Source organism: Panthera onca, chromosome F2, assembly GCF_046562875.1.
Source record: "Panthera onca isolate mPanOnc1 chromosome F2, mPanOnc1 haplotype 2, whole genome shotgun sequence".
Classification (NCBI taxonomy): domain Eukaryota; kingdom Metazoa; phylum Chordata; class Mammalia; order Carnivora; family Felidae; genus Panthera; species Panthera onca.
This window is the reverse complement of record NC_138356.1, coordinates 5,731,846-5,756,338: the sequence shown is the minus strand read 5'-3', so window position 1 is coordinate 5,756,338 and position 24,493 is coordinate 5,731,846. Positions and strand designations below refer to the sequence as shown.

General features: G+C 43.6%; 1 protein-coding gene across 1 annotated transcript; it reads left to right on the top strand.

Moving 5' to 3' along the window:
* The first annotated feature begins 10,170 nt into the window (after positions 1 to 10,170).
* On the top strand, positions 10,171 to 23,916 carry ALKAL1 (ALK and LTK ligand 1). Its single transcript, XM_060611751.3, has 6 exons — positions 10,171 to 10,278; positions 10,319 to 10,937; positions 18,216 to 18,269; positions 20,012 to 20,092; positions 21,174 to 21,250; positions 23,483 to 23,916. Exons 1-6 carry the CDS (start codon positions 10,171 to 10,173, stop codon positions 23,510 to 23,512), a joined length of 969 nt encoding a protein of 322 aa, XP_060467734.2. The 3' UTR covers positions 23,513 to 23,916.
* The last annotated feature ends 577 nt before the right edge of the window (positions 23,917 to 24,493 follow it).

The following is a 24,493-nucleotide window of genomic DNA, read 5'->3' as shown; positions in this document are numbered from 1 at the left end:
ATTCCACTGATTTACCCAGTTTCAGCACATTTCCCACCCTCTCACCCTTCCTTTACTACGGCTGTTTCATACTTCTGCAATATAGATTATTTTGTTACATTTGGTGTTCTATCCGGGGACCCCACAACCTTCTGAATGAATATGTAAAATTTTGTATACCCGACCCTAAAAACATCCCCCATGTGTCACATAGTCCATTCTCCCTCTTCACCGGAACCACTGGTAACCACTGGTCTTTCTACTAACATTGTCGTTTTCCAAAATGTCTTATGATCGGAATCATGTAGTAGGTAGCCTCTTCATATTGGGTTCTTTCGGTTTAACTGGCAATATGCATTTTACATTCATACATGTCTTTTTGGGGCCTGATAGCATGTTTGTATTCATTACTGAAGAATGTTCCACTGCAGGGACGTACTGCTGTTCGTTTGCACATTCACCTGTTGAAGGACATCTTGTTGCTCCCGGGTTTGGACTATTACAAAGCTGCTATAAACATTTGCGTGCAATGCGTGCACATAAGTTTTCAAGTCGGTTGTGTAAGTACTCAGGAGTGCAGTTGCTGGACTGTATGTTAAGACAATGGTTAGCCTTGTAAGAACCTACCAAACTGTCTTCCAAAGCAGCTGCACCATTCTGCGTTCCCATCAACAATGAATAAGAATTCCTGTTGCTCTAGCCACTGATACCGTCAGGCTTTTTGTTTGTTTGGTTGGTTGGTTTTGTTTTAACTTTAGCTATTCTAATAAATGTGGGTTGGTATCTCATCACAGTTTCAGTTTGCAATTCCCTAATTACAAACGGTGTTGAACACCTTTCATATGCTTATTTGCCATCTGATTATTTTCTTTGGTGTCGTGGCCGTTCAGACAGATTTTGTCTTTTTTTAAATTGGGTCAGTGGTTTTCTTATTGTTGCGTGTAAGAGCTCTTTTTGCATTTTGGAAACAAGTTCTCTATCAGAGGTAAGTTTCTTCCGGTATGTGGCTTGTCTTTTCATTCTTCACGGTGTCTTTTGCAGAGCAGAAGTTTTTAATTTCAATACACTCCCACTTCTCACTATTTCTAAAACTCGTTAGCAAACCCAAGTACATCTGGATTTTTTTCTATTTATTCTCGTAGGAGTTTTGCACTTTACATGTAAGTCTACGATCCATTTTGAGTTCATATTTGTGAAAGGTGTGAGGTCTGTGTTCTTTTTCTTTTCTGCATATGGGTGTCCAATTTCTTCAGCACTATTTTTTTTTTTTTTTAAAGAACAAAAAGATTTTTTACTCTTTGTTAGTTGAGTGGCTTTTGCTCCTTTGTGATGTTTTGGCAAGAAGTTTTGTAATTGAGACACAATGACAATTTGTTAAACTTCTCCACGAATCTTTTACTCTCTCTCTCTCTCTCCCCCATGAATACACACATATCCCTTCCCTCTGGAAGCCCACAGTATTTTGAAAGAGAGCACATGTCTCTTGTCTGATTTGAAAATGGCCCTAGAGAGGTAGGCAAGTCTTACAGGAACAGAGTGCTTTGGGAATAAAGAATGGAGAAAGATCAGTCCCAATGGAGCAGGCTGCAGGGACTGAGTGGGAATACAAGAATATATATTGGTCACCCTTGCTTCAAAGAACAATTGAGAAGACTCGCTGAGCCAGATAACAAAGGGAGAGTAAAAATTACCAACGTTGCAAACAATGACGGTTTGAGAACCAGGCTGGTTGTTGGGATTTACTCTAAGCCTTGGGGAGCCTCTTCAGGTTTGAGCAGGGAACTGACATGATCAGATCAGCTTTTGCGCATGTGATTTGGCAGAAATTCCTGGGGTAGCTTGGAAGAGAGGTGAAAACTGTGAAGTCTAGTTAAGGAAGCTGCTACAAGCGTTCAGGCAGCACTTATTTAGGGCAGAGGCAGACGGAGCTGAGAAAGACAGTGAGGACATTGGAGGCTGGTAGAAAATGCGATACAGGGATGGAAAATGAAATCGGGCTTTCTTGGGAATTCACTGCTTTTCTAATAATCTGCCCGGAAATTAAACCACCAGCGCCACCTATTGGTGAGTGAGATTCTTACTCTAAGGCTGCCCTATACACGAAGTCGCATTTTATAATACATTGGCAAGAATGATGCTGATTTCTCTTACTGTCCCTAATCTGCCAGTCTCAAAATACATTATTGAGCTCTGTTCAAAGTACTGAGTGGACTGAACAATAAATACTACGTGTACAGGCTGGAAAAGTTTATAATATAATTTAGGAATAATATATGCAAAACAGTTAGCTGTTCACGTGTCTAAGTACAATCTGAGGCTCCAGAAGAGAGACTTTGGTGGGACTAACTTAGCTTGTCGCAGGCTGAAGGTTGGTGATATGAAGTCCATCCCAAAAGGACACAAACCAGAGTCAAGCTGCAGGTGTGGCCTGAAAGGAAAGTTCGCAGATCCAAGGTACCCAAGAGAACTTTCCATCTGGCTCTGGTGGCGTTTATAACGAACAGGGTTGACGTTTATTTAATTGTCCCAATTTTTAAGCCAGATGCGCTTTTCTGAGATGTATGAGATGCTATGAGAATAAGAACATCTTTCTTTTTAAAAAATTTTTTTAATGTTTATTTTTGAGAGAGAGACACAGAGACAGAGAGTGAGCAGGGAGGGTGTCTTCTTTTTTTTAAACGTTTTATTTATTTTTGAGACAGGGAGAGACAGAGCATGAACAGGGGAGGGTCAGAGAGAGGGAGACACAGAATCTGAAACAGGCTCCAGGCTCTGAACTGTCAGCACAGAGCCCCACGCGGGGCTTGAACTCACAGACCGCGAGATCATGACCTGAGCCGAAGTCAGCCGCTTAACCAACTGAGCCACCCGGGCACCCCAGAGGGTGTCTTCTTTAAAGAAGACACTGCTTGCGGGCAAATAAGCCTTCTGGGGCTACTCCTCGAAAGTAGAAGATCCAGATCTATCCAAAGAACTAGCAAAGAACCAAAACCTGCAAGAGGTTAACTAAGAGGGCTAAATGGAGACTCAACTGGCAACTGGTCAACGGGATGTCCTGAAATGTTTACCTTTGTATTTATTTTGTTTTATTATTATTTTAAAAGTTTATTTATTTATCTTAGAGAGTATGCACATGCAGGGGAGCAGCAGAGAGGGAGGGAGAGAGGGACCCAAGCAGGCTCTGCCCTGCAGCACAGAGCCACATGCGGAGCTTGAACTCACGAACTGAGAGATCATGATCCGAGCCAAAATCAGGAGTCAGATGCTCAACCGACTGAGCCGCCCAGGAGCCCCATCTTTATATTTATTTTAAAGAAGCCCCAAATTAAGTGTGACCTAGACATGGCGGTCACTTAAAGTGGGTTATTTTTCCTGTTTACAGTGTAGCGATGGGTATACTTCCTAAGGTCACACAGCTATGAAGTGGCAGAGCTGGGATCTGGATTGATTTTGGAGCCCGCTTTCTGGACTTACAACATTAGACTGTTGCCTATACTCTGCTCTGCTTGAGTTAGCAGGAGCTGGTCAATGTGGCCTCAGTAAGTTGCTGGCACCATGGATTATGACTGATTTGTATTATTTTAAGCACAGTCCAACATCTAGTATTTTGTGTCTCCTTCAAGATCAGAGGGGTGCCTCATAACTCATTTCGCCCCGTACGGCATTCTACGTCTAAAATTACATTAAATACTTTCAAATTCCAGTCTTTTACTTTTTGAATTATTCCCAATCGCTTGGAGTGTTTATGTGCACTCAGCACAGGACATAAACATTATAAAAGTTTGTAATGATCCGAACACTCATCTAAGAATATTACCATTTGTTTCCTTATCTCTGCGTCTGAGAATCTCAACTCAAAAATATGGATAGAATGCACTATGATGCAATTGTTAGATATTTATTAATGACATCTTCTTCCTCTCACTTCATCTAAGTATGCCACTTAGCTGATTCAGAATCATAAAAGTGATGTAAGGGTAGCTCAGACTAAATATGGAAGAGAGACGTGTGCTAACACTTGTGAATAAGGCTTTTTCTGATCACATTTCTTACTCTGATATTACTCGGTACCATCCCCGGTTAAAGCCCCCCACGTGTTCGGAGTGACCACCCTGTACATCACTATCACTTGTGTTTGTAAGTACCCAAGGCAGCTATGCCACAAAGTCCAGTTTGGTACCTCCTCTGGCAGAGATCAGTGTGGAATCAGGGAGCCTATGGCACCAAGGAGAAATGTGTAGTACAAATACACTTTATAATTCTTCTTTCTGATCTCCATTAAAAGTGAGATATGGACAGGAAGTCTTACACAGAAGGGAAGCAATTTTCCAATCTCATTAGACCTGAGCATCTTTCTTTATTTAACTGCTGAGCTGTAAAATATTTTCCTAAGATGATAAGAAATACAGAATACTTACCACTCAGCGTGCTAAACAAAAAGCCTGTGTTACCTGTCTGCTCAGTCTGAATCAATGATTTTAAATAAGAGTGGCTGTCACATTTATCATAGGTGGCAGATTCTTTGTTTTATTTTCCTGACATTCAGTAGAGAGATGAGGATTTTGTTGTTGATTGTTTTACTATACACTCTATAAGTGTCCATAATGTAGCGCAGTAACTCCAAAGCTTGTCAATTAAAAACAATTCTGAAACATGTTTGTAGACATTGCATGTTTTCATAAAACAAGTTTGTTAAAGGAAGTGTTAGTTCATAAATATGCCTATTATGTATTCATTTAAGTTATAAGAGACGTTACTGTTTTCTATCTTCTCTTTATTTCTGTCTTTCTTTGTTCATTCTTTTTTTGCTTTTGTATGTAATTTTATGAATCACAAATGCATATGAAAACTCTGAAAAGCTGACAGCCAAGAAAGGGAAAATTAAAAACATATTTAAAAAACGATTCAAAAGAAGGACTTTAGTCCTTTAGTTAAAATTGGAAACAACCACATGAACTCATGACCTTTGATACACGATCTTTGATACCCTGCTGACATATCATCCACCTGCCATGTTTTGTCATGTGGAGGAATCTGATCTTCATCTCTGCTGAAACTTCCTGGACAGTAGTCAGTCAAGTGTCTGTCCCTGATAGAAAGGAATCAGGGAAATCAAGATGTGCTCGGATATCTTTGTTGCTGCTAAAAAAGGAAGGATGCTTGATTTGTGGAATGTCAAAGAGAAAGGAAGTGGCTTACAGGGTCCCGACTGACCAACCTGTGTTGTTTGAGCATCAAAAAATATAGTTTTGTGAACATTTCTATGAATTTTTAATATTACTCAAAAGAGGGAGGCAAAAGCATTATGTGATTCTTCATTTATATTGACAGAACACATTGTATATTACTCAATTCAAATCATGTATGTATGGAACAAAGTTTAGGTCAAATCAAACAGCAAACTATTATGTAAAATCTTGCAGCCTGGGATATGTATGTGCCCAATGTTCCAGTAATATAGGCAGAAAAAAAAGCTATGAAATTATTTAAACGTTGTATAAGACGGGATGCTTGGGTGGCTCGGCTGGGTAAGTATCCAACTTCAGCTCATGTCATGATCTCACGGTTGGTGAGTTCAAGTCGCTCATCGGGCTCCACACTGACAGTGCAAAGCCTGCTTGGGATTCTCTTTTCCCCTCTTTCTCTGCCGCTCCCCTACTTATGCTCTCTTTCTCTCTTTCTTAAAATAAATGAAAACTTTAAAATAAATAAATAAAAGTTGTGTCAGAGATCACAGTTAAAAAGAAAGAGGTTAAAAAAAAAAAAGTAAGAGTGACATGTAATACACCAAGTTTTAGAGGGAAATGGCCTGGAAGGTTTTATTACTATAAAAAGGGGCCGGGTTCCATAACCCTGTTGGCACGGTTCAATTGTTTTGGATGTTCTCCTGGTTTTCTGTGTTACTGTCTTTACCTGTTCCTCAAATTCACACTTCGAATTGAGGTTGTAATATTTTTTTAAATTTTTTAAATGTTTATTTATTTATTTTGAGACAGAGAGAGAACACCTAGGAGCCCGGGTTCTAAATTTCTAACAGATAATCCTGGATCGATAATTTCAGCTGACCTGAAATAGAACTTCTATTAACCTTAATCAAGAAAAATAACCTTGTTAGCCAAGAAGATACAAAATACAGATAAAGATGGTGATTTCTTAAAAATTAAGTTAATATTATCAATAATTTGGGGGAAGCGTAGCAATGGGTTTTTCAATTTTTGTGCCTTTTAAATTTCTATGTTTTAAAAATGGGACACCCGGGGGCACCTGGGTGGCTCAGTCAGTTAAGCTTCTGACTCTGGATTTCTGCTCAGGTCATGATCTCACAGTTCGTGAGTTCAAGCCCCACACTGGACTCTGCACTGACAATGCAGAGCCTTCTTGGGATTGTCTCTCTCTCTCTCTCTCTCTCTCTCTCTCTCTCTCCTCTCAAAATAAATATATAAACATTTTTTTTTTCCTAAATGGGGCACCTGGGTGGCTTAGTTGGTTGAGCATCGACATTGGCCCAGGTCATGATCTCGCTGTTCGCAGGTTCAAGCCCCACGTCAGGCTCTGTGCTGACAGCTCAGAGCCTGGAGCCTGTTTCAGAGTCTGTGTCTCCCTCTCTCTCTGACCCTCCCCAGCTTGTGCTCTGTCTCTCTCTCTCTCAAAAATAAATAAAAACATTTTCAAAAAATTTTAAAAAAATAAAATAAAATAAAAAGGATTGACAGCCTGAACAGCCAAAGCAAACTTGAGAAAGAGGAACAAAGCTGGAGGCATCAGCCTCCCTGACTTCAAACTATACTACAAAAGCTATAGTAATCAACACAGTGCGGCATTGGTACAAAAACACACACATAGATCAACCGAACAGAATAGAGAGCCCAGAAACAATCGCTAACGATATATGGTCAATCAATTTATGACAAAGGAGCCAAGAATCTACAGGAGGGAAAGGACGGTCTCCTCAAACAAATGGTGCTGGGAAAACTGGACAGCCACAGGCAAAAGAATGAAACCGGATGCCTACCTCCCACCACACACAAAAATCCACTCAAAATAGATTAAAGCCTTGAACGTAAGACTTGAAACCATAAAACTCATAGAAGAAAACATTGGAAAAGCCTCCTTGACATCCATGTTGGCAGGGAGTTTTTAGATTTACATCAAAGGAAAGGCAACAAAAGCAAAAATAAACAAGTAGAACCACATCAAACTAGAAAGCTTCTGCACAGCAAAAGAAACTCTCGACAAAATGAAAAGGCAACCTACTGAATGGGAGAAAATATTGGCAAATCACACATGTGATAAGGGGTTAATATCCAAAATACATAAAGAATGTACCCAATTCAGTAACAAAATAAAACACAACAAAACACGTTTAAAAAATGAGCAGAGGAACTGAATAGATTATTTTTTTCCCAAGAAGATATACAAATGGCCAACTGAAAAGATGCTCAATGTCAGTTACCAATCTTCAGGCAAATGCAAATCAAAACCACAATGAGATATCACTTCATACCTGTCAGTATGGCTCTGATCAAAAAAAACAAGAGATAACAAGTGTTGATGAGGATGTGGAGAAAAGGGAGCCTTTGTGCACTGTTGGTGGGCATGTGACTTGGTGCAGCCCCTGTGGAAAACAGAACTACCCCGTGATCCAGCAATCTCACTTCTGGGTGTGTATCCAAAGGAAATGAAAACAGGATACCGACGAGGTATCTGCACTTCCAATGTTTACTGTAGCATTATTCCCAAAAGCCAAGATATGGGAACATCTGAAGCATCCATCAACAGGTGAACAGATAAAGAAGATACACACAATGGACTATTATGCATCTATGACAAAGAGAGGAGTTCTGCTGTTAGTGATGACGTGGATGGTCATGGTCATGGATGGCATGATGAAACAAGCCAGAGAAAGACAAATACTGCACGGAATCACGTATGTGTGGATTTAAAAAAAAGTCCCTCGTAGAAACAGTAGAAAATTGGTTGCCAGGGACTGGGGGTGAGGGAAATAGGGAAAGGTTGGTAAAAAGGGTACAAACTTTCAGCTACAAGATGAAGTCTGAGGATTTAATGTATAATGTAGTGAATATGGATCATAACACCGTATTCTATAATTGAAATTTGGTAAGAATAGAATCGAGAATGCTATATACTATATGATTCCAACTATATGATATTCTGGAAAAGGCAAAAATATGGTGACAGGATAAAGATGAGTGGTTGCCAGGGTTGGACGTGGGAGAGGGAAGGATGGAGAGACAGACCAAGAGGATGTTTAGGGCAGTGAAACTACTACATATAATAATACTATAGTGGTAGATAACATGTCATAATACATTTGTCCCATCCACAGAACATATTGCACCAAGAGGGAACAGTAATGCAAAACCAGCACTCTGAGTGATAATGATCTATCAATGTAGGTTCATCAGTTATAACAATGTACCACCCTAGTTGGAGATGTTGATAATGGAGGAGGCTGTGTGTGTGTGGGAGGGCAGGGGACAAGAATGATCTGGAATGTGTGTGTATCTTCTCAATGTTGCTGTGAATCTGAAACTGCTCTTTAAAAAGTCTATTAAAAAATAAGTCAGCGGGGCGCCTGGGTGGCTCAGTCGGTTAAGCATCCGACTTTGGCTCAGGTCATTATCTCACGATTCGTGGGTTCAAGGCCCCTGTCGGGCTCTGCACTGACAGCTCAGAGCCTGGGGTCTACTTCGGAATCTGTGTCTCCCTCTCGCTCTGCCCCTCTCCCACTCACACACACACACACACACACACACACACACACACTCTCTCTCTCTCTCTCAAAAATAAGTAAAACATTAAAAATTTTTTAAAAAGTTACCATATGTTACTGAGATAATATCTACATGAACACTTAAAGCTGCTTCCGAACTAATTAGCAAGAGGTAGGCAAGTAGCATAAACTGGGGCAGTAAGAAGAAATAGTCAAGGATAAACAGTAAACTCAAGAAAAAACAAGTGATAATTTAATTTAGCTATACACAACCTGATAGTCTACGATGAAACCATTACTTTAGGGAACCAGAAACATGAGGCTAGATGTTTCGCAAAGACAACGAGGTTGTGTATTTTGCCCACGCAGGTAGCTTCAGTGTTTCCACTGTGCCTGGCCTAGAGTCTGCATTCAGATGATTTTCGATGAATGAATAAAAGTGGGTTTTGAGGACCAATTACTTCCAAGCTACCCAGAGTCCTTGAAAACGCAGATTCACTGGGCACCTCGGAGGTGGAACCGTGAGCCCTGGGGGTACCAGAACTGCAGTCTTCACAGGCATACAGCGGATGCTCCTTCCACATGCTACTTGCAGTCTGAGAACCCCTGAGAGTTCAATCTCTTCACTTTGTCAGAGAGAAAATGGAGGCGAAACAGTTTGCTCGAGGTCACAGGGCTAAGGACTGAGCAAAAAGTTGAGCTCCAAGCGTCAGGCTCTGAAAAGTTCATCAGACTGGTGACTTCCTGTAGTGTTAGTATACGTTGAGCAATAATCTAGCTTCCAGGTTTGTTTGGTTTCTTCCTCTCCCTGCTAGTTGATTTCGAGTCCATTTCTCACGGTTATTTCTGCATCAAGTCCACTAGCGTTTCTTCACCTTGTATCTTTCCTGCTTTTCATAGTGGTGGCTAACTCCCTAGCATAGTAAAATTTTGAAATGCTTCTCAATGTCCGTGAGCGCCCAGTGATTTCTCGTTTCACCTGGAAAAGCTGTAAGGAAGAACTTATTCCACCTAACTAGGGCCATCTGAGTCTCTTTCGGTGTACTTTTCCCAAGGTTGCTTTTCTGTGTCTCCCATGGTGGAAGACGTTCTCCTCTGCCATTATGCTTTCTTCGGGAATACCGGGTTCTTAGGCTTAACAATAGTAAAGCGATTCACCTGTATAACATCCTTCTCTGTAAAGTTCCATTTGCAGGGCTCTTGAAGAGCCTGCTATGTTGCCCCAGCTCCCGGGACGGGTTGTTAATACCAGGTCTAGAAAAATTGTTGGCTCGCCCTTGGGATTATTTTCACGGCACAGTTTGATCAGAGATGCCCACTTTAATCAGAGCGGGTGGACTCAATCTCGTCTCTGTATTGTTGGCATCGGACGAAACATTTGGAGAGTTCTCGATCTTAAAAAAAAAAGAAAAAAAAAATCGAGCCGGCTGCGGCCTTGCGCTCGCGGGTAAACCCCGATGACCTCGTCCGTGGGAACACTCCAGCCGGGAGTCCTGGGGGAACCCCCGCGGGGAGCCGGGGCTGCCGGGCGTGGGCGGTGGGCGGGCCCCGCGCCGCCCTCCCAGGTGGCGGCCCCGCCCCCGCAGCCGCCCGGAGGATACTTAGCGCCCGGGCCGGGCCGCCCCCGGCAGGTCGCGCCTCCTGCACCGGCTGGGTCGCACCTCCAGGCACTGCCGGCCTCTGGCGCCCCGTGCACCCCGCACCCCGCAGCCCCGGGCGGCCGCGTCCCGACCTGGAAGTTGCGGGTTCCGTGAGCCGAGACCCGGTGTCCGAGGTCGCGAAGACCAGCCGAGTCCGAGGCTCGCGTCTGTCGCGGAGTGCGCCGGGACTCGCCCTCGTCCCCTGGGACCATCCTGCGCACCCCCCAGCCTCCGCCCCGCCCCGCGTCCCCGTCCCACGACCCGGAGGCGCACAGGTGTCGGCTCCCGCAGGCCGAGTTCCCGCGCGGCCCCAGCTGGACGCCGCCCCCGCCCAGGGTCGCGGACACCCCGGCTCCCGGCGCGCACACACCTGCCTCGGGACCCGCCCCTCGGGACGTCCCGGCGCGCAGACATGCGGCCCGCTAAGCCTGGCGCCCTGCTGCCCCTGCTCCTCCTGCTCGCGCTGGCGTTGTCCCTGCCCGGGGCCCAGGCGAGGCCCCGGGGTCGCGGAGGAGCCCGTGCCACGGACCAGGAACCCCAGCCGTGGCCGTTTCTCCCCGCGGCCAGGGCCACCCGGAGCACAGGTAAGCGGTCCCCGTCGCGGCCGGACGTGCGCTCTGACCCTGGGTGCTCGGGGGCTGCCCGCTCCGGGACACCGGAGTTCAGCAGGGCAGGGACCGGACCGTCTCTGCACATGACTGGTTCTCAAGGAAGCAGGTAAGGAGTTTATTAGACTTCGCCTTGTCGAGACTTAAGTAGCAAAAAACCCCGTCTCTCGAAGGAACCGGCGTGACCCGGCGAGGGAGGCCCTTTCCGGAGGCAGGTGCAGCGGCCGAAACCCCGCGGGTCGGCCTCCGCGGACCCGGGCCTGGCGCACGGTTCCCGCCCTGGAAGCCCCTCCTCCTGGGTCTGACCCGGCTTTGAGAACTGAGCAAGAACCCTGCCTGAACACGCAGACACAGCCTGACCGGGCTCGGGGAGCCCCGCTTTGCTTCCCTCTTCTAGCTGGCCTCCGGGAATGCTTGAGGCACACGCAGTTTTGAGCCGGCCGAGGTGGCTGTCGTTAACTCGCACCTTCCCGAGGCCAGGCTCCCAAATCAGCACTGGAAACTCAGATCTCTGGCTACTTAGACGCCCAGGGAGGGAATGAAGGAAGGAGGGGGAAAAAACTAGTCAACACAGATAGAGGTCACGAGAGTCCCCAAGGTACAGAAGTCCAGGATGGGGGCGCCTACTGGCTCAGTCCGTTGTGCCTCTGGCTCATAACTTGAGCTCAGGTCATGATCTTGTGGTTGTAAGATCGAGCCCCTCCTCAGGCTAGCCGCTGACAGCTCGGAGTCCGCTCGGGATTCTCTCCCTCTTTCTCTGCCCCTCCCCTGCTCTCTTGCCCTCTCTCTCTCTCTCTCTCTCTTTCTCTCTCTTTTCAAAATCTAGCATTTATTCTTTATTTGCAGCTCACAGAACTGGTTTTGAAGGAGCCCACTCTGGGGAAACATTGTTTTGGCCGCTTCCGCAGCCCAGCTCTACCTCAGCCCCTGGGGGACACTGGGGGGGGGGGGTGGGGAGGCCAGGAGACAGTGTGGTGACAACGGAAGTAAGGCAAGGCTACGTGAGGCCAGAGCAGTGGGGAGGGGCCGCTTATGAGACCACTGCTGGCCCCTCTCCTCGGGTGTCCCCATTCCCCAGACACTACAGTATTGGAAATTAGGCCAATTAATAATCCTGCCGTGGCCTCTTAGTGTTCAAGTGAAAGGAGTGTCACATGTCTCTCAATCAAAAGCTGGAAACTCTTCAGCTTGGTGAGGAAGGCAAGACAGACCCAAAGCTCGGCCTGTGGCACCAAACACTTAGCCAAGTTGCAAATGCCAAGGAGAAGTTCTTGAAGGAAATGACAAGTGTTACTCCAGCGAACGCATAAATGATACGAAAGCAAAACAGCCTTATTGCTGACATGGGGAAAGTTTCAATGACCTGGAGAGAAGATCAGACCAGCCACGAGATTCCCTTAAGCCAAAGCCTAAACCGGAACAAGGTCCCGAACTCTCTTCGATTCCACGGACGCTGAGAGACCGCAGAAGAAAAGGTGGAGGTGGGCAGAGGTTGGCTCCTGAGGCTCAAGGAGAGAAGCCGTCGGCATAATAAAAAAGTGCAAAGCTGAGTAGCAAGGGCTGATGTAGAAGCTTTGGCCAGTTATCCAGGAGGTGTAGCTGAGATCATTAATGTAAGTCGCTACACTAAACAACGGAACTTCCATACAGATGAAACAGCCTTCTATTGGAAGGAGATGCCATCTAGGACTTTCATAGCTGGAGAGGAGTCAACGTCTGCCTTCAGAGCTTCAAAGGACAGGCTGATTCTCTGGTTAGGGCTAATGCAGCTGGTGACTCTAAATGGAAGCCAGCGCTCATTTACTATTCCACAAATCCTAGGGCCCTTAAGAGTTATGCTAAATCTCCTGTGCCTGTGTTCTACAAATGGAACAAAGCCTGGATGACAGCACATCTTTTTACAACCTGGTTTGCCGAATATTTTAAGCCCATTGCTGAGATCTCCTTACTGCTCAGAAAAAAGATTTCCTTTCAAGATATTACCGCTCATTGACAATGCACCTGGTCACCCAAGAGCTCTGATGGAGACGTAGAATGACATTAATGTCGTTAGCATGTCTGCTAACACAACATCCGTTCCGCAGCCCATGGGTCAAGAAGTAATTTGGACTTTCAAGGCTTATCATTTAAGCAGTACATTTCACAAGACCATAGCTGCCAAACAGTGACTCCTGTGATGGATCTGGGTGAGCATATCGGAAACCTTTCTGGAAAGGACTCACCGTTCTAGATGCCATTAAGAACATTCGTGACGCACGGGAAGAGGTCAAAATATCACTAGGGACAAGCGTTTTGGGAGCAGTTGCTTCCAACCCTCATGGATGACATTACGGGGTTGCGGACTTCAGGGAGGAAGCAAGTGCAGGTGTGATGGAAACAGCACGAGAACTAGAGCCAGAAGTGGAGCCTGAACACGTGACGGGATTGCTGCCACGTCACGATCAGACTTTTATGGATCAGGAGCTGCTTTGCACGGATGAGCCAAGAAAAGTAGTTTCTTAGGACGGAACCTACTCCTCCTGGTGAAGATGCTGTGAATTCTGTTGAACTGACAGTCACGGATTCAGAATATTACATACACTTTGCTGATAGAGCAGTGGCAGGATTTGAGAAAATTGAATCCAGTTTTCAAAGGAGTTCTGCCGTGGACAAAATACTATCGGGCTCGAACCCACCAACTGTGAGATCATGACCCGAGCTGAAGTTGGATGTTTAATCGACTGAGCCACCCAGGCGCCCCAAGATATGTACTTTTTTAAAAAGTTTACTTATTTTTGAGACAGAGAGAGACAGAGCATGAACAGGGGAGGGGCAGAGAGAGAGGGAGACACAGAATCCGAAACAGGCTCCAGGCTCTGAACTGTCAGCACAGAGCCCGACATGGGGCTCGAACCCCCAGACCATGAAATCATGATCTGAGCCAAAGTTGGATGTTTAACCGACTGAGCCACCCAGGCGCCCCAAGATATGTACTTTTTTTAAAAAGTTTATTTATTTTGAGAGAGAGAGACAGAGAGAGAGAGAGAGAGAGAGAGAGCAAGCACGGGGGAGGGGCAGAGAAGGAGAGAGAAAGAATCCTAAGCAGGCCCACATCATCACCAGTACAGAGTCTGAGGTGGGGCTCAAACTCAAGAACCTTGAGATCATAGCCTGAGCCGAAACTAGGAGTTAGATGCTCAATCGACTGAGCCACCTAGGTACCCCTAAGGTATGTACTTTTTAAATTTTTATTTATTACAAAAAAATTTGTTTTATGTTTATCTATTTTTGAGAGAGAGAGAGAGAGTGCACATAAGCAGGGGAGGAGGGAGATGCAGAATCCAAAGCAGGCTCCAGACTCTGAGCTGTCAGCACAGAGCCCAACGCGGGGCTCGAACTCACGGACTGTGAGATCATGACCTGAGCCGAAGTCGAACGCTTAACCAACAGAGCCACCCAGGCGCCCCAAGATGTACTTTAAAAAAAAAAAAAGAGACGTAATGCTATCGCATGCTTAACAGACTACAGTATAATAGAAACATAACCTTCGTAGGCACTGGGAAGGCAGAGATTAACTTGGCTTGCTTTACTGGGGTGGTCTGAAACCGAACCTGGAATATTTTCAAGGTATGCCTGTATCCACCACTGCTCGTGTTTTGAGATGTATGCGGGATTTGTTTTCAGTCGGGCATGGCAAGACCTGGAAATGACTGTCGTGAAGGAAGAAGTTTTGCTCACAGTTCCCTAGAAACCGGGTCACAGCAGGCCCCTAGGGTCAGACGGGGAAGCACCAGGTTTGGTCGGGAGCGGGGTGGTTTCTTCAGGAGGGGCAAGGTGAGCTGGCTTAGGACCGGCCAGTTGAAATGATTTCGGCGGGCTCCGGAGTGTAGGGCGGTATGTACCTGTTTGGTTCCTGGCCCTGGGGAATGAGGGCGGGGGAATATTGGCCTTGAGTGTGAGGACTGGATGAGGCAGGTAGTAGGGGCCTGGGCTGTGGATTGGTTGGTTTGCAGATGAAAGGTGTGCTCGGGCTTTCCTTTCTCCAGGAATCGCTGGCCAGCTCCGAGAGGGGCCATCTCTCCGGGGCCAGCAAGGCTTCAGATGTTAAAGCCTCAGAAATACAGGAACTGGAAAGGCATGATTTCCCCTTTTTCACCACCTTTGCCCGGGTGCTGGCTGGCCCTCCGTTCTCTGTTCCTGCCCACCGCTCCCCTGGGCTCCGCTCGTCAGCTAGGAGACACCTGTCAGTCTTCATCTTACTGGAGATCTTCTTTCTTTGTTGTTGTTCTGGGGCGTTCGTCCCGTCGCTTCTTACCTAGACATCTCTCGCTTATCACTTGGGGTGTCAACTTAATGATCACTTCTCTGTTTCCTTTAAGTCAACCTGCTATGTGTTCCTATGTTATGTTTGTACTTTGAAATGACAATTCCAGTGTATTAAAAGTATGGTTTCTCTTGGTGACCTGTCTGAGCTCAAGCAAAGCATTGATTGTTTTCATTCCAAAGGTAGCAACCTCCTCGAGGGGTCATCCTCTCAGCTTTTAATTCCTTAAACATTTCCTAGATGTTCCGTCCGCAAGGCACTATTGTACATCCTGCAGGTGATAACACATGAACAAGACATCGTCCCTTTCCTTAAGAAGCCCACGAGGGCGCATGGGTGGCTGGGTTGGTCCAGTGTCTGACTCTTGGTTTCCACCCTCTTCCTTGCTTTGGGCCTTTTCTTTACTGGCGCTGATAACAGGGTCAGTTTAGGCAACAGACATCACTTAGTGTCTTGAAGGTGGGCCTAGTGAGACTGATGTGTGCTGCCCGTGGGGGGCTGCAAATAAATATACCAACCACAAGTTTTTATTCAGTGTTTCACATAATCCAGTAATGCATTGATTTTTGACATAGGCATTTGTATTGGTTAAACTTCTCATAATTGTTTTTCATAATTATATATTATATCATTAGACATAGGTACAAAATAGGGGTGCCTGGGTGGTTCAGTCACTTAAGGGTCTGACTCTTGGTTTCTGCTCAGGTCATGATCTCACAGTTTGTGGGTTTGAGCCCTGCGTCTGGCTCCACGCTGACAGTGCAGAGCCTACTTGGGATTCTCTCTCTCTCTCTCTCTGCCCCTCCCCTGCTTGCCCTCTCCGTCTTTCTCTCAAAATAAATAAATAAACTTACAAACATAAGAGCCCACAATATTGCCTGGAGCCAGACATGTCCACAGTTCACTATTATGCTAATCGGAATGTGACAATTTCCTTTATAGAAGTTAGAAATTGTGCAGGGGGGGTGTACAAGAGGGGGTAATTTATTTAAAATGTGTACCTTTCCGGGGCGCCTGGGTGGTTCAGTCGGTTGAGCGTCTGACTTCGGCTCAGGTCATGATCTCGTGGTCCGTGGGTTCCAGCCCCGTGCCGACAGCTCGGAGCCTGCAGCCTGCTTCGGATTCTGTGTCTCCCCCTCTCTCTGCCCCTCCCCCACTGGCACTCTGTCTCTCTCTCTCTCAAAAATAAGTAAACTTAAAAAAAATTAAAATGTATTTTAAACCCAAATGTCACCATCGTGCCAGGTCTAAATACTAAAATTATAGTGGAAAATACGTTTGGAACTAGACTTACTCTGATCTTCGAACACGCTTTCGCCAAAGTGGTCTTTCTGCATTCGGCCGGCTCAGCTTTCAGAAAGGGCCAGGGGAGCTGCTTTGCCAGATAAAACGTGGAGTATTGACACCACAGGAGCCAATTGGCTCAGCAATTGGCTGAGAGGTTGCAGAGAGATATGGAGGAAGGACCCATGTTCAAGCTGGACTCTAATGGATGAGACAACCGAGATATTTATATAAAGAGATATTTACATCGTCAGGGTTGCTTTGTTTTTCTGGATTAGTTTGGATCGGTCATAAAGTGTAGATGTTTGTTGTCAGGGGGAGGGGAGCTCCAATCCAGCCGCAAGCCTACCGCCCTGACAATGCTGTTCTGGGCTTACACAGGGCTGCGGGGAGCAGGGAGCCGCCCAGGCAAGGAGGGGCTCTCACAGCCCTCATTAACTGTAGGATGTAAAGGGCGTTAGAATTCCCGAGTCTTCGTTTTACAGTGCCTGTCTCAACAAGGCCACACAAATCAGCGTGGTCGTTCCGACTCACTTATAGGGAGGTGACAAGCATTCGCGCCCCCTGATATTAGACTCATTTGATGTTCGACGCGCACAGGACTCAGTTATAAGAACATTGAAGGTTTAAATCTGCCACTGCCAACAAACATCAGGTTCAAGATTTTTTAACGTGTCGGTTTTCTTTTCCTCTAGAAGAGTGGCGCATACTCCCCCAACTGTTTTTATAAATAGCGTTGTCTGGGCGGTGTATTTATAGGGAATACAAGGTGAAGGGTGGGATGCACTTTGAGTTTTTATTTTCACTTATTTAAAGTGCCAAACCCTTGGGGCGCCTGGGTGGCTCAGTCGGTTAAGCGTCCGACTTGGGCTCAGGTCGTGATTCGTGTGCTCCAGCCCTGCATCCGGCTCTGCACTGGCAGCACAGAGCCTGCTTGGGATTCTGACTGTCTCTCTGCCCCTCCCGTGCTCGTGCTTTCTCTCACTCTCAAAATAAATAAATAAATGAATAACTAAAATAAAAGTTAAAAAAAAAAAAACTAAAGTGCAAAGCCCTTTAAGTGGGAGAATATCCTGGCCTGGAGCCCATTTCCGTTCATTTGTTCCAGCTGTAATGGGGAGAGTGGGTTGGGGGACGGAGAAGACCCATCAGGAGGCTGTTGGCCGGGTACAGTCATGAAAGTATGACGGCTTGGACCAGTCTCGTGGTAATGAGAGGAAACAGGTGTATGGGTCTCAGATCATTTTTGGAGGTGGAATATATGAAATCAAGTAATGGATCGTGTATAGGGAAAGAGGAAAGTCAAGTATGTCTTCTTGATATCTGGCCCGAGCCAAGAGTAAAGAGTGATGCCAGGTAGGAGACCAGGGAGTGTGGGGGAGATGCGAGTCTGGGACAGCAGGGAAATCAGACGTTCAGGTCTGGCTGTGTACTTTTGAGAGGCCTGTACGTTTCCTGGATAGAGTGGTAGGGGCAAGCGGGTAGCCCCGGGGGAGGTCTGGAGCCCCCAGGGAACCGTCAGGGCTAGCGATACAGACTTGGAATCGGCTGCATGACCCACTGTGAGTTCATGAGTCAGGTGCCTGTCGTTATAGGCTATTTGTAAGGATGTTTTTCATGATGGAAACGCCTCCCACAAATCCTAAAACTTTTTTTTTTCTTTGCAGAAATGTTCCTAAAAGATTCGAGCTTGAAAGACAAATTAATAAAGCATTTCACAGGTAAGCACAAAATTTACCAGTGACTCAATTAAATAAAAAGATTGTGTGCAAATTACTGTGTTAGGCACTTGGCATTTGAAGAGAAATGTCTGTAAGAATCTCAGCAGTCCAGTTAGGGAGTGGACAAATGCCATTAACTTGTATTAATGGTAATATAATCCCGATCTTGGTAGGCAATAGAAGTGTAAATACAGTTTTAGGGATACACAGAAAGTGAGTAATTTTGCCAAGAACCAGCAGGATAGGCTTGTAGTCGACACTGTATTTACGTTGGGCTCTAAGGAATGAATGGTACTTTCCTGGATGAGAGAAGCATTCTGGTCACAAGGAATTCTTTGAGAACATGGTAGTTTGGGGGCAGGACAGGTAGACGGTGTGGGTGCACTGTGGGGTATGGTTAGGTAAAGGCGTGTGTGGCCACTGGGTAAAACTATGGCTGAAAATGTAGGCTACAGTCATTCTGTGAAGGGTCCCAAAGAGAATGTAAGGAATTTAGACCAGGCTCTCCAGCTGATGGGGGCAATAGAGGTTTTTTTGTCTAGGGGAAAGATGGGCTTTCGTACACCATACCTTAAGCATGAAATACTCTTCCATGATATTGTTTTGTTCTTCATATCAACTTTGTGAGATCATTGGAAAGCATCCTGTGCCTCCATTTCTAGCAAACCACTAAATTGTTTTGAACCAAGCACCCCCATCCTGACCATTCCTCTTGCCTGGCCATTCCTAATCGTCCCAGCTACCTTTCCTTGGTTTACATCTCAGGCCTATAAGCTGGGGAAGATACAGTTTTCCCCACTTAACCGAAGCCAGCAGCCATGTTCGTTAGTCAACTTCAGAACAATGGTTTTGCATATCAAGCCAAGACCCCCCTGAGCCCCAGCAAGTGTAAGGAATTTCCCAGTATTGTGTCCAGGTACTCTGTTCATGCCACTGTGGGTCCTTCTACCACTTCCAGAACGCCAGACTCCAGATACAGAGGTGAATTTTGGTGGGGACTGTCTGGGATTTGTGGCAATAAAAAGGAAGTCTCAAGCCCTATTCACTTTACAATAGTCCTTGACACTAATAAGACACAAATTACTATAATTAGAAAATGGAATAAGGCTCTCTGCATATAAACATTAGTTCCTATTAAATAAAAAATTGAAGAGGGGTGCCTGAGTGGCACTCAGTCAGTTAAGCATCCGACTTTGGCTCGGGTCATGATCTCCCGGTCCGTGAGTTTGAGCCCCGCATCTGGCTCTGTGCTCACAGCTCAGGCCTGGAACCTGCTTTAGATTCTGTGTCTCCCTGTCTCTCTGCCCCTCCCCTGCTCACAGTCTGTCTCCCTCTCTCAAAAATAAATAAGTATTTAAAAAAATTAAAAAACTGAAGAACAGAAAGAGGGGACCAAAGATATTTATTTTTTATTTTTCACATCCTCTTGATTTGCTTTCTAGAGATTTTTTTTTTCTGTCTAGAGCTTTTCTCTCTTAGTTATTCTAAAGAGTTCTTTAGAAACTGAAGGTTCCATTGCGTGAAATGTTGAGAATTGATAGTGAATTTAGATGATTTTTCACAGATCACAATGTACTGCCTCCCACAGAGCCAAGATAAGGAGAAGTGCTTCCAGACAAGTTCTTTTAAGGGCATGGAAGGATGTTAAGCTACAGTTGTAATATCTCTACCCATAAATGCTAGCAAATCTGTTTGGAAAACATGCCTATGTTTATCATAAATGTTCTTTTCTTTTCCCATAGGGCCAATCACATTTGCAGATGAATGTAGCATACATTTCCATCGACTCTATTACAATACCAGAGATTGTTCAACGCCAGCTTGTAAGTAGTTTGGATAGTTTTTTTTTTTTTTTCTTTTAGAAAAAGTCTGTATCCAGCAATAAATGCATGTAATTTTAAACTTCCACTCTCTGTAGCTGGAAATAGACTAAACATTGTATGAGATGCTATTTATAACACTGACAGTACTTAAGTAACGTTTGTGTGTGTGTCGTTGACAGCGTAAGGAACGGAACTTCATAATTGGGACTAGATCCAAATCTGAAAATAGCCAGATTTCCTTACTGGATGAAACGTTTGTCAGAGATTTAAACCTTTTATCGTTTTTCAAATTCCTTGGCATAAAGTGCTTTGTCATATAAATGAAACACAAAAATAGGATGACGGTGAAGGGGAAGTCAGAATTTCCTCTTAAGTTATTTTAAACAGTTTCATATTGTATCATTTATACAACGAGTGATCCATTGTTCTCAACAATGGTAGCATAGTGTTTTAAGGGTTGCTCTAATGAATTCTTTTGGACACTTAAGTTACTGAAGTTAATAGTCATTTCAAACGTAATATTTTAAATGCTGTCATTGAAACTGCCTACATCATGATCACGTGAGCTAATTCAGCTGTTTTTAAATTCCTTTCTGAACCTAAACTTCCCTTTTTAGGTAAATGGATTTTAAGCATTTTGCTTCTTCTTCACTAGATTGGCCATCTCGAGGAATATTCAATTTTACTCAGGTTGTTGAGTCCGAGTTGTTATAATTTTTTTCAAAACTGCTTGTGTTCAATGACTTGGGGAAATGAATCACACCGGAATCAAAGCAGACTGAGTGATCCCACGGCACAGTGGGGACATCTTGCTCTTTGGACTCAGGCTGCTCGCTGGTTATGAGATAGATTCTTGACATTTGGATGCTGGGTTTTCATCTTTGACTCTTAAGTGAAACAACAGTAACATCTCCCTGATTGTGTTAGGAGGAGAATTCATGAAAAGACCCCGGTTAAACATTTGTTGTGTTGGGTGCTTATTAAATTGTAGCTCTCATTATTAATCAGTGACAATAATAACATGGTTTTCCCGACACTTGTAGTAACTATATACATAATTGACCTTTAAATGTTTTCCTAGATTACAAGAGATGTGCTAGATTGCTTACAAGGTTGGCAGCGAGTCCCCAGTGCTCACAGACAAGACCTGGCCTAGGAGTACGTATTTATTTATTTTTCTTATTCTGTTTGACAGGCTAACTTTCTTAAGAAATGTTGAACAATTGAAAAAGCCAGATAGCTGATGTTAGCAACACATAATGAACTTAAGCTGTGGATTTTTTACTTAGTGTTAAAGCTTGGTCTAAATGCACAGACTGCTTTATTGAGTTCATTACAAATGCCCTCAACAGTGATTAAATTAAGTAAGGTAAACAGCTTTTTGGTAGCCTTACCAGTCCTGAGTGATTTTAAATTTTTTTTTTTAATGTTTATTTATTTTGGAGAGAGAGACAGAGTGTGAGTGGGGGAGGAGCAGAGAGAGAGGGAGACTCAGAATCTGAAGCAGACTCCAGGCTCTGAGCTGTCAGCACAGAGCCCGACGCGGGGCTCAAACTCATTAACGGTGAGATCATGACAAGCTGAAGTTGGACACTTACCGACTGAGCCACCCAGGTGCCCCCTGAGTGATTTTTTAAAAATATTTCAACCTTTGTGGTTATATTATCTTTGTGCAGAAGCCTTAATGCAGGTAGACATTAGATGAACAAAACTATTTAAAGCTCTATTTTCTTTTCAGCTGGTCAAAAGATATAATAAAAGTTGCACTGGGTCCTAAACTTTTGGTTTATGCAAGATAGGTAAGGAGAAGAGAGAAAGTATTGGAAGAATAAAAGAAAAAGCAAGGGATCAAAAACATAACCATGTAATCATCATCTGCTCTAGCATATACTTTGCCAGACTGAAATGGTAAGTCAGAATTTTCATTCTGGCTAAATTACCCTAAGAGCCCTAGGGTAATAAAGTATTGGGATAACCTAAATAAATCTGATGAAAATTATAATATTTACAAAAGTAGACTGTATACAAGAGACTGAAAGACATTCATTTTTTGCAGAGATCTTTCTACTCAGTAATTCTTTCCCAGTGCAGATCAAAGCCAACCTGTTTGGGGGAGGGGGCGGGGGCTGGGGTCAGTATTTCAGCACCACGGACAAGTCCCTTTAAAGAAACTAGTTTCATAGCTTGTGAGGGTAGAAATGGAAGTCATGGGATACATGTAGTCTAGAAGTATCTATATATATCTCCATCTGGCCTATGTGACTTAATCTACCCCAAGTAACTCATCTCACAGGTTTGTTGTGCCAGTTACTAAGACAATCCTGACTTGCATTGCTATTTTTATTCTTCTTTAAAAAGCAATTATAGGGGCTCCTGGGTGGCTCAGTCTGTTGAGCCTCCGACTTTGACTCAGATCATTATCTCGCAGTTCTTGAGTTCGAGCCCTGCATCGGGCTCTGTGCTGACAGCTCGTAGTCTTGAGCCTGCTTTGGATTCTGTGTTTCCCTTTCTCCCTCCCCCTCCCCCTCTCACACTCTGTCTCTCTCTGAAAAATAAATAAACATTTAAATAAATAAATAGTGATGATAAATTAATAATAATGGGCACTCTTAATTCTGCATATTTTTAGTTGCTAAATTTTAAAAATTCTCTTTTTTAGATTAATAAAATGAGCTAGATCATTTTAGCATTCAATGGCAAGGTACTTGAATTAATTACTCTCAATCTATCTCAAACCTTGTGAATAATGTAAAACATGAACAAATAAAGAAAATTCATTAAGCTGTTGAAATTACCTAAATCAAGCCACATTTATCTTTCTTGGTTTTAGCATATTTAATGTGAATGAGTAAATAAACATAAAGTCCAAAACAACATATTAACTGCAAAAGTTCTCAAAAAACAAGTACTGTGCTATAATACAAAATATTGCCTACCAGCTAACTTCCCCTGAGACGAGATTCATGGAAGACAGAGCTGATAAATACGCCCCTTGGAAACTGTAAAGTTTAGAGGTTTAGTGATTTCCTCTATAGGAGTATGTGTTTCTCATTATTTATTTAACAAGGTATTAGAAACACAGAGTTACAGATTACTACATTTTAGGAATATTTATAAGTTATTTAGGTGATGCCAAGTTCATTTTTCAGTTTATTTAGATATCCTAACACTTTAGTGGGGAAGCCATAATTGAAAGTATCTAAAAGTACTGATTGACCCTTTTCCCTTCCACACACACATTAGCCTATATTCTCAGGATTAGATTATGCATTGAGCCCGCAGATTCTTTAAGCAAAATAAAATAAAATATGACTATATTAAAACTATACATATTTTTAAGTACATTAAAAACCAGATTATAAATGACATTTTTCTTCTTCTCCCTGATAGGCATTGCTTAAGAATATAAATGCAACTTGAAGGAAAAAGTGCCTGGAATCATACTAACTGTACAAAGAGGGGAAGCATCTAATTTTTTGCTGTATTAAGATGAAAATCTCATCTGAGATTTTACAGAAATAATTGATTAGTTGTGTCCTTCTGTACAACGAAGTCTTTCTTGGTTTATCTTTGTGTATAGAGTAATTTGAAATGTTTTAAAACAATGCTTAAATCACACAATTTAAATAGAATATTGAAAAGTATGCTATTCTTTTATTTTTATTATATTATTTTCTTATATGGTTAATATTCCATATAGGTATGAATTAAATATTTAATTACATAAATTATGTCTCAGAGTACTGGTGAGAAATGATTTAAGTAATATATTTTTTTGAATAATCCTGTATGAAGTCCACTTTTACAATTCTTTTAAATAATATTTAAATACATCCATTCAGATTTGTCTTTAATTGCACTAATTGGAAATATGAATTCTATTAAAACTGAAATATAAAAGATCTGTGTTACTTTTCTTTGAATTGAATCTATTTGTTGCGGAAGTTAGACTATTGGGATGTGATTACTACATATGTATATATGGATAAATATGTATTTTCTAAACTGCTAACTAGTCTCCTGAGAAAATTCCTGTCTTTTTGAAGTCTGGACGTATGGTACTGCTGTCCTAAATAAAAAGAGGAGAGCTATGTGTTATGGAGTTAGGAAAATATGTGGGCTGCCTGGATGCTCTGTTTGGATGTTTTATTTTATTTTATTTTATTTAAGTAATCTCTACATGTACTATGGAGCTGGAACTCATGACCCTGAGTTTGAGAGTCACACACTCCCCTGACTGAGCCAGCCTGTATCGCATTCTGATACTTTAAAACAGCTTCATGTAAAAGCAACAGTGTAAAAATGAGAACCCTGCAATAAAATGATAGAAAACCCCCATCCTTCTAAAGTAGACACAGCATGAGTGGTTTGCCAGGGCATAGCCAGCACAGTCATTGCCTC

Excerpts from the sequence above, each read along its gene's own strand:
- ALKAL1 (XM_060611751.3), top strand. The coding sequence starts at position 10,171 with ATGACCTCGTCCGTGGGAACACTCCAGCCGGGAGTCCTGGGGGAACCC. Across the intron at positions 20,093-21,173 it reads AGATTGTTCAACGCCAGCTT|ATTACAAGAGATGTGCTAGA; the intron begins GTAAGTAGTTTG and ends ATGTTTTCCTAG. Across the intron at positions 21,251-23,482 it reads AGACAAGACCTGGCCTAGGA|GCATTGCTTAAGAATATAAA; the intron begins GTACGTATTTAT and ends TCTCCCTGATAG.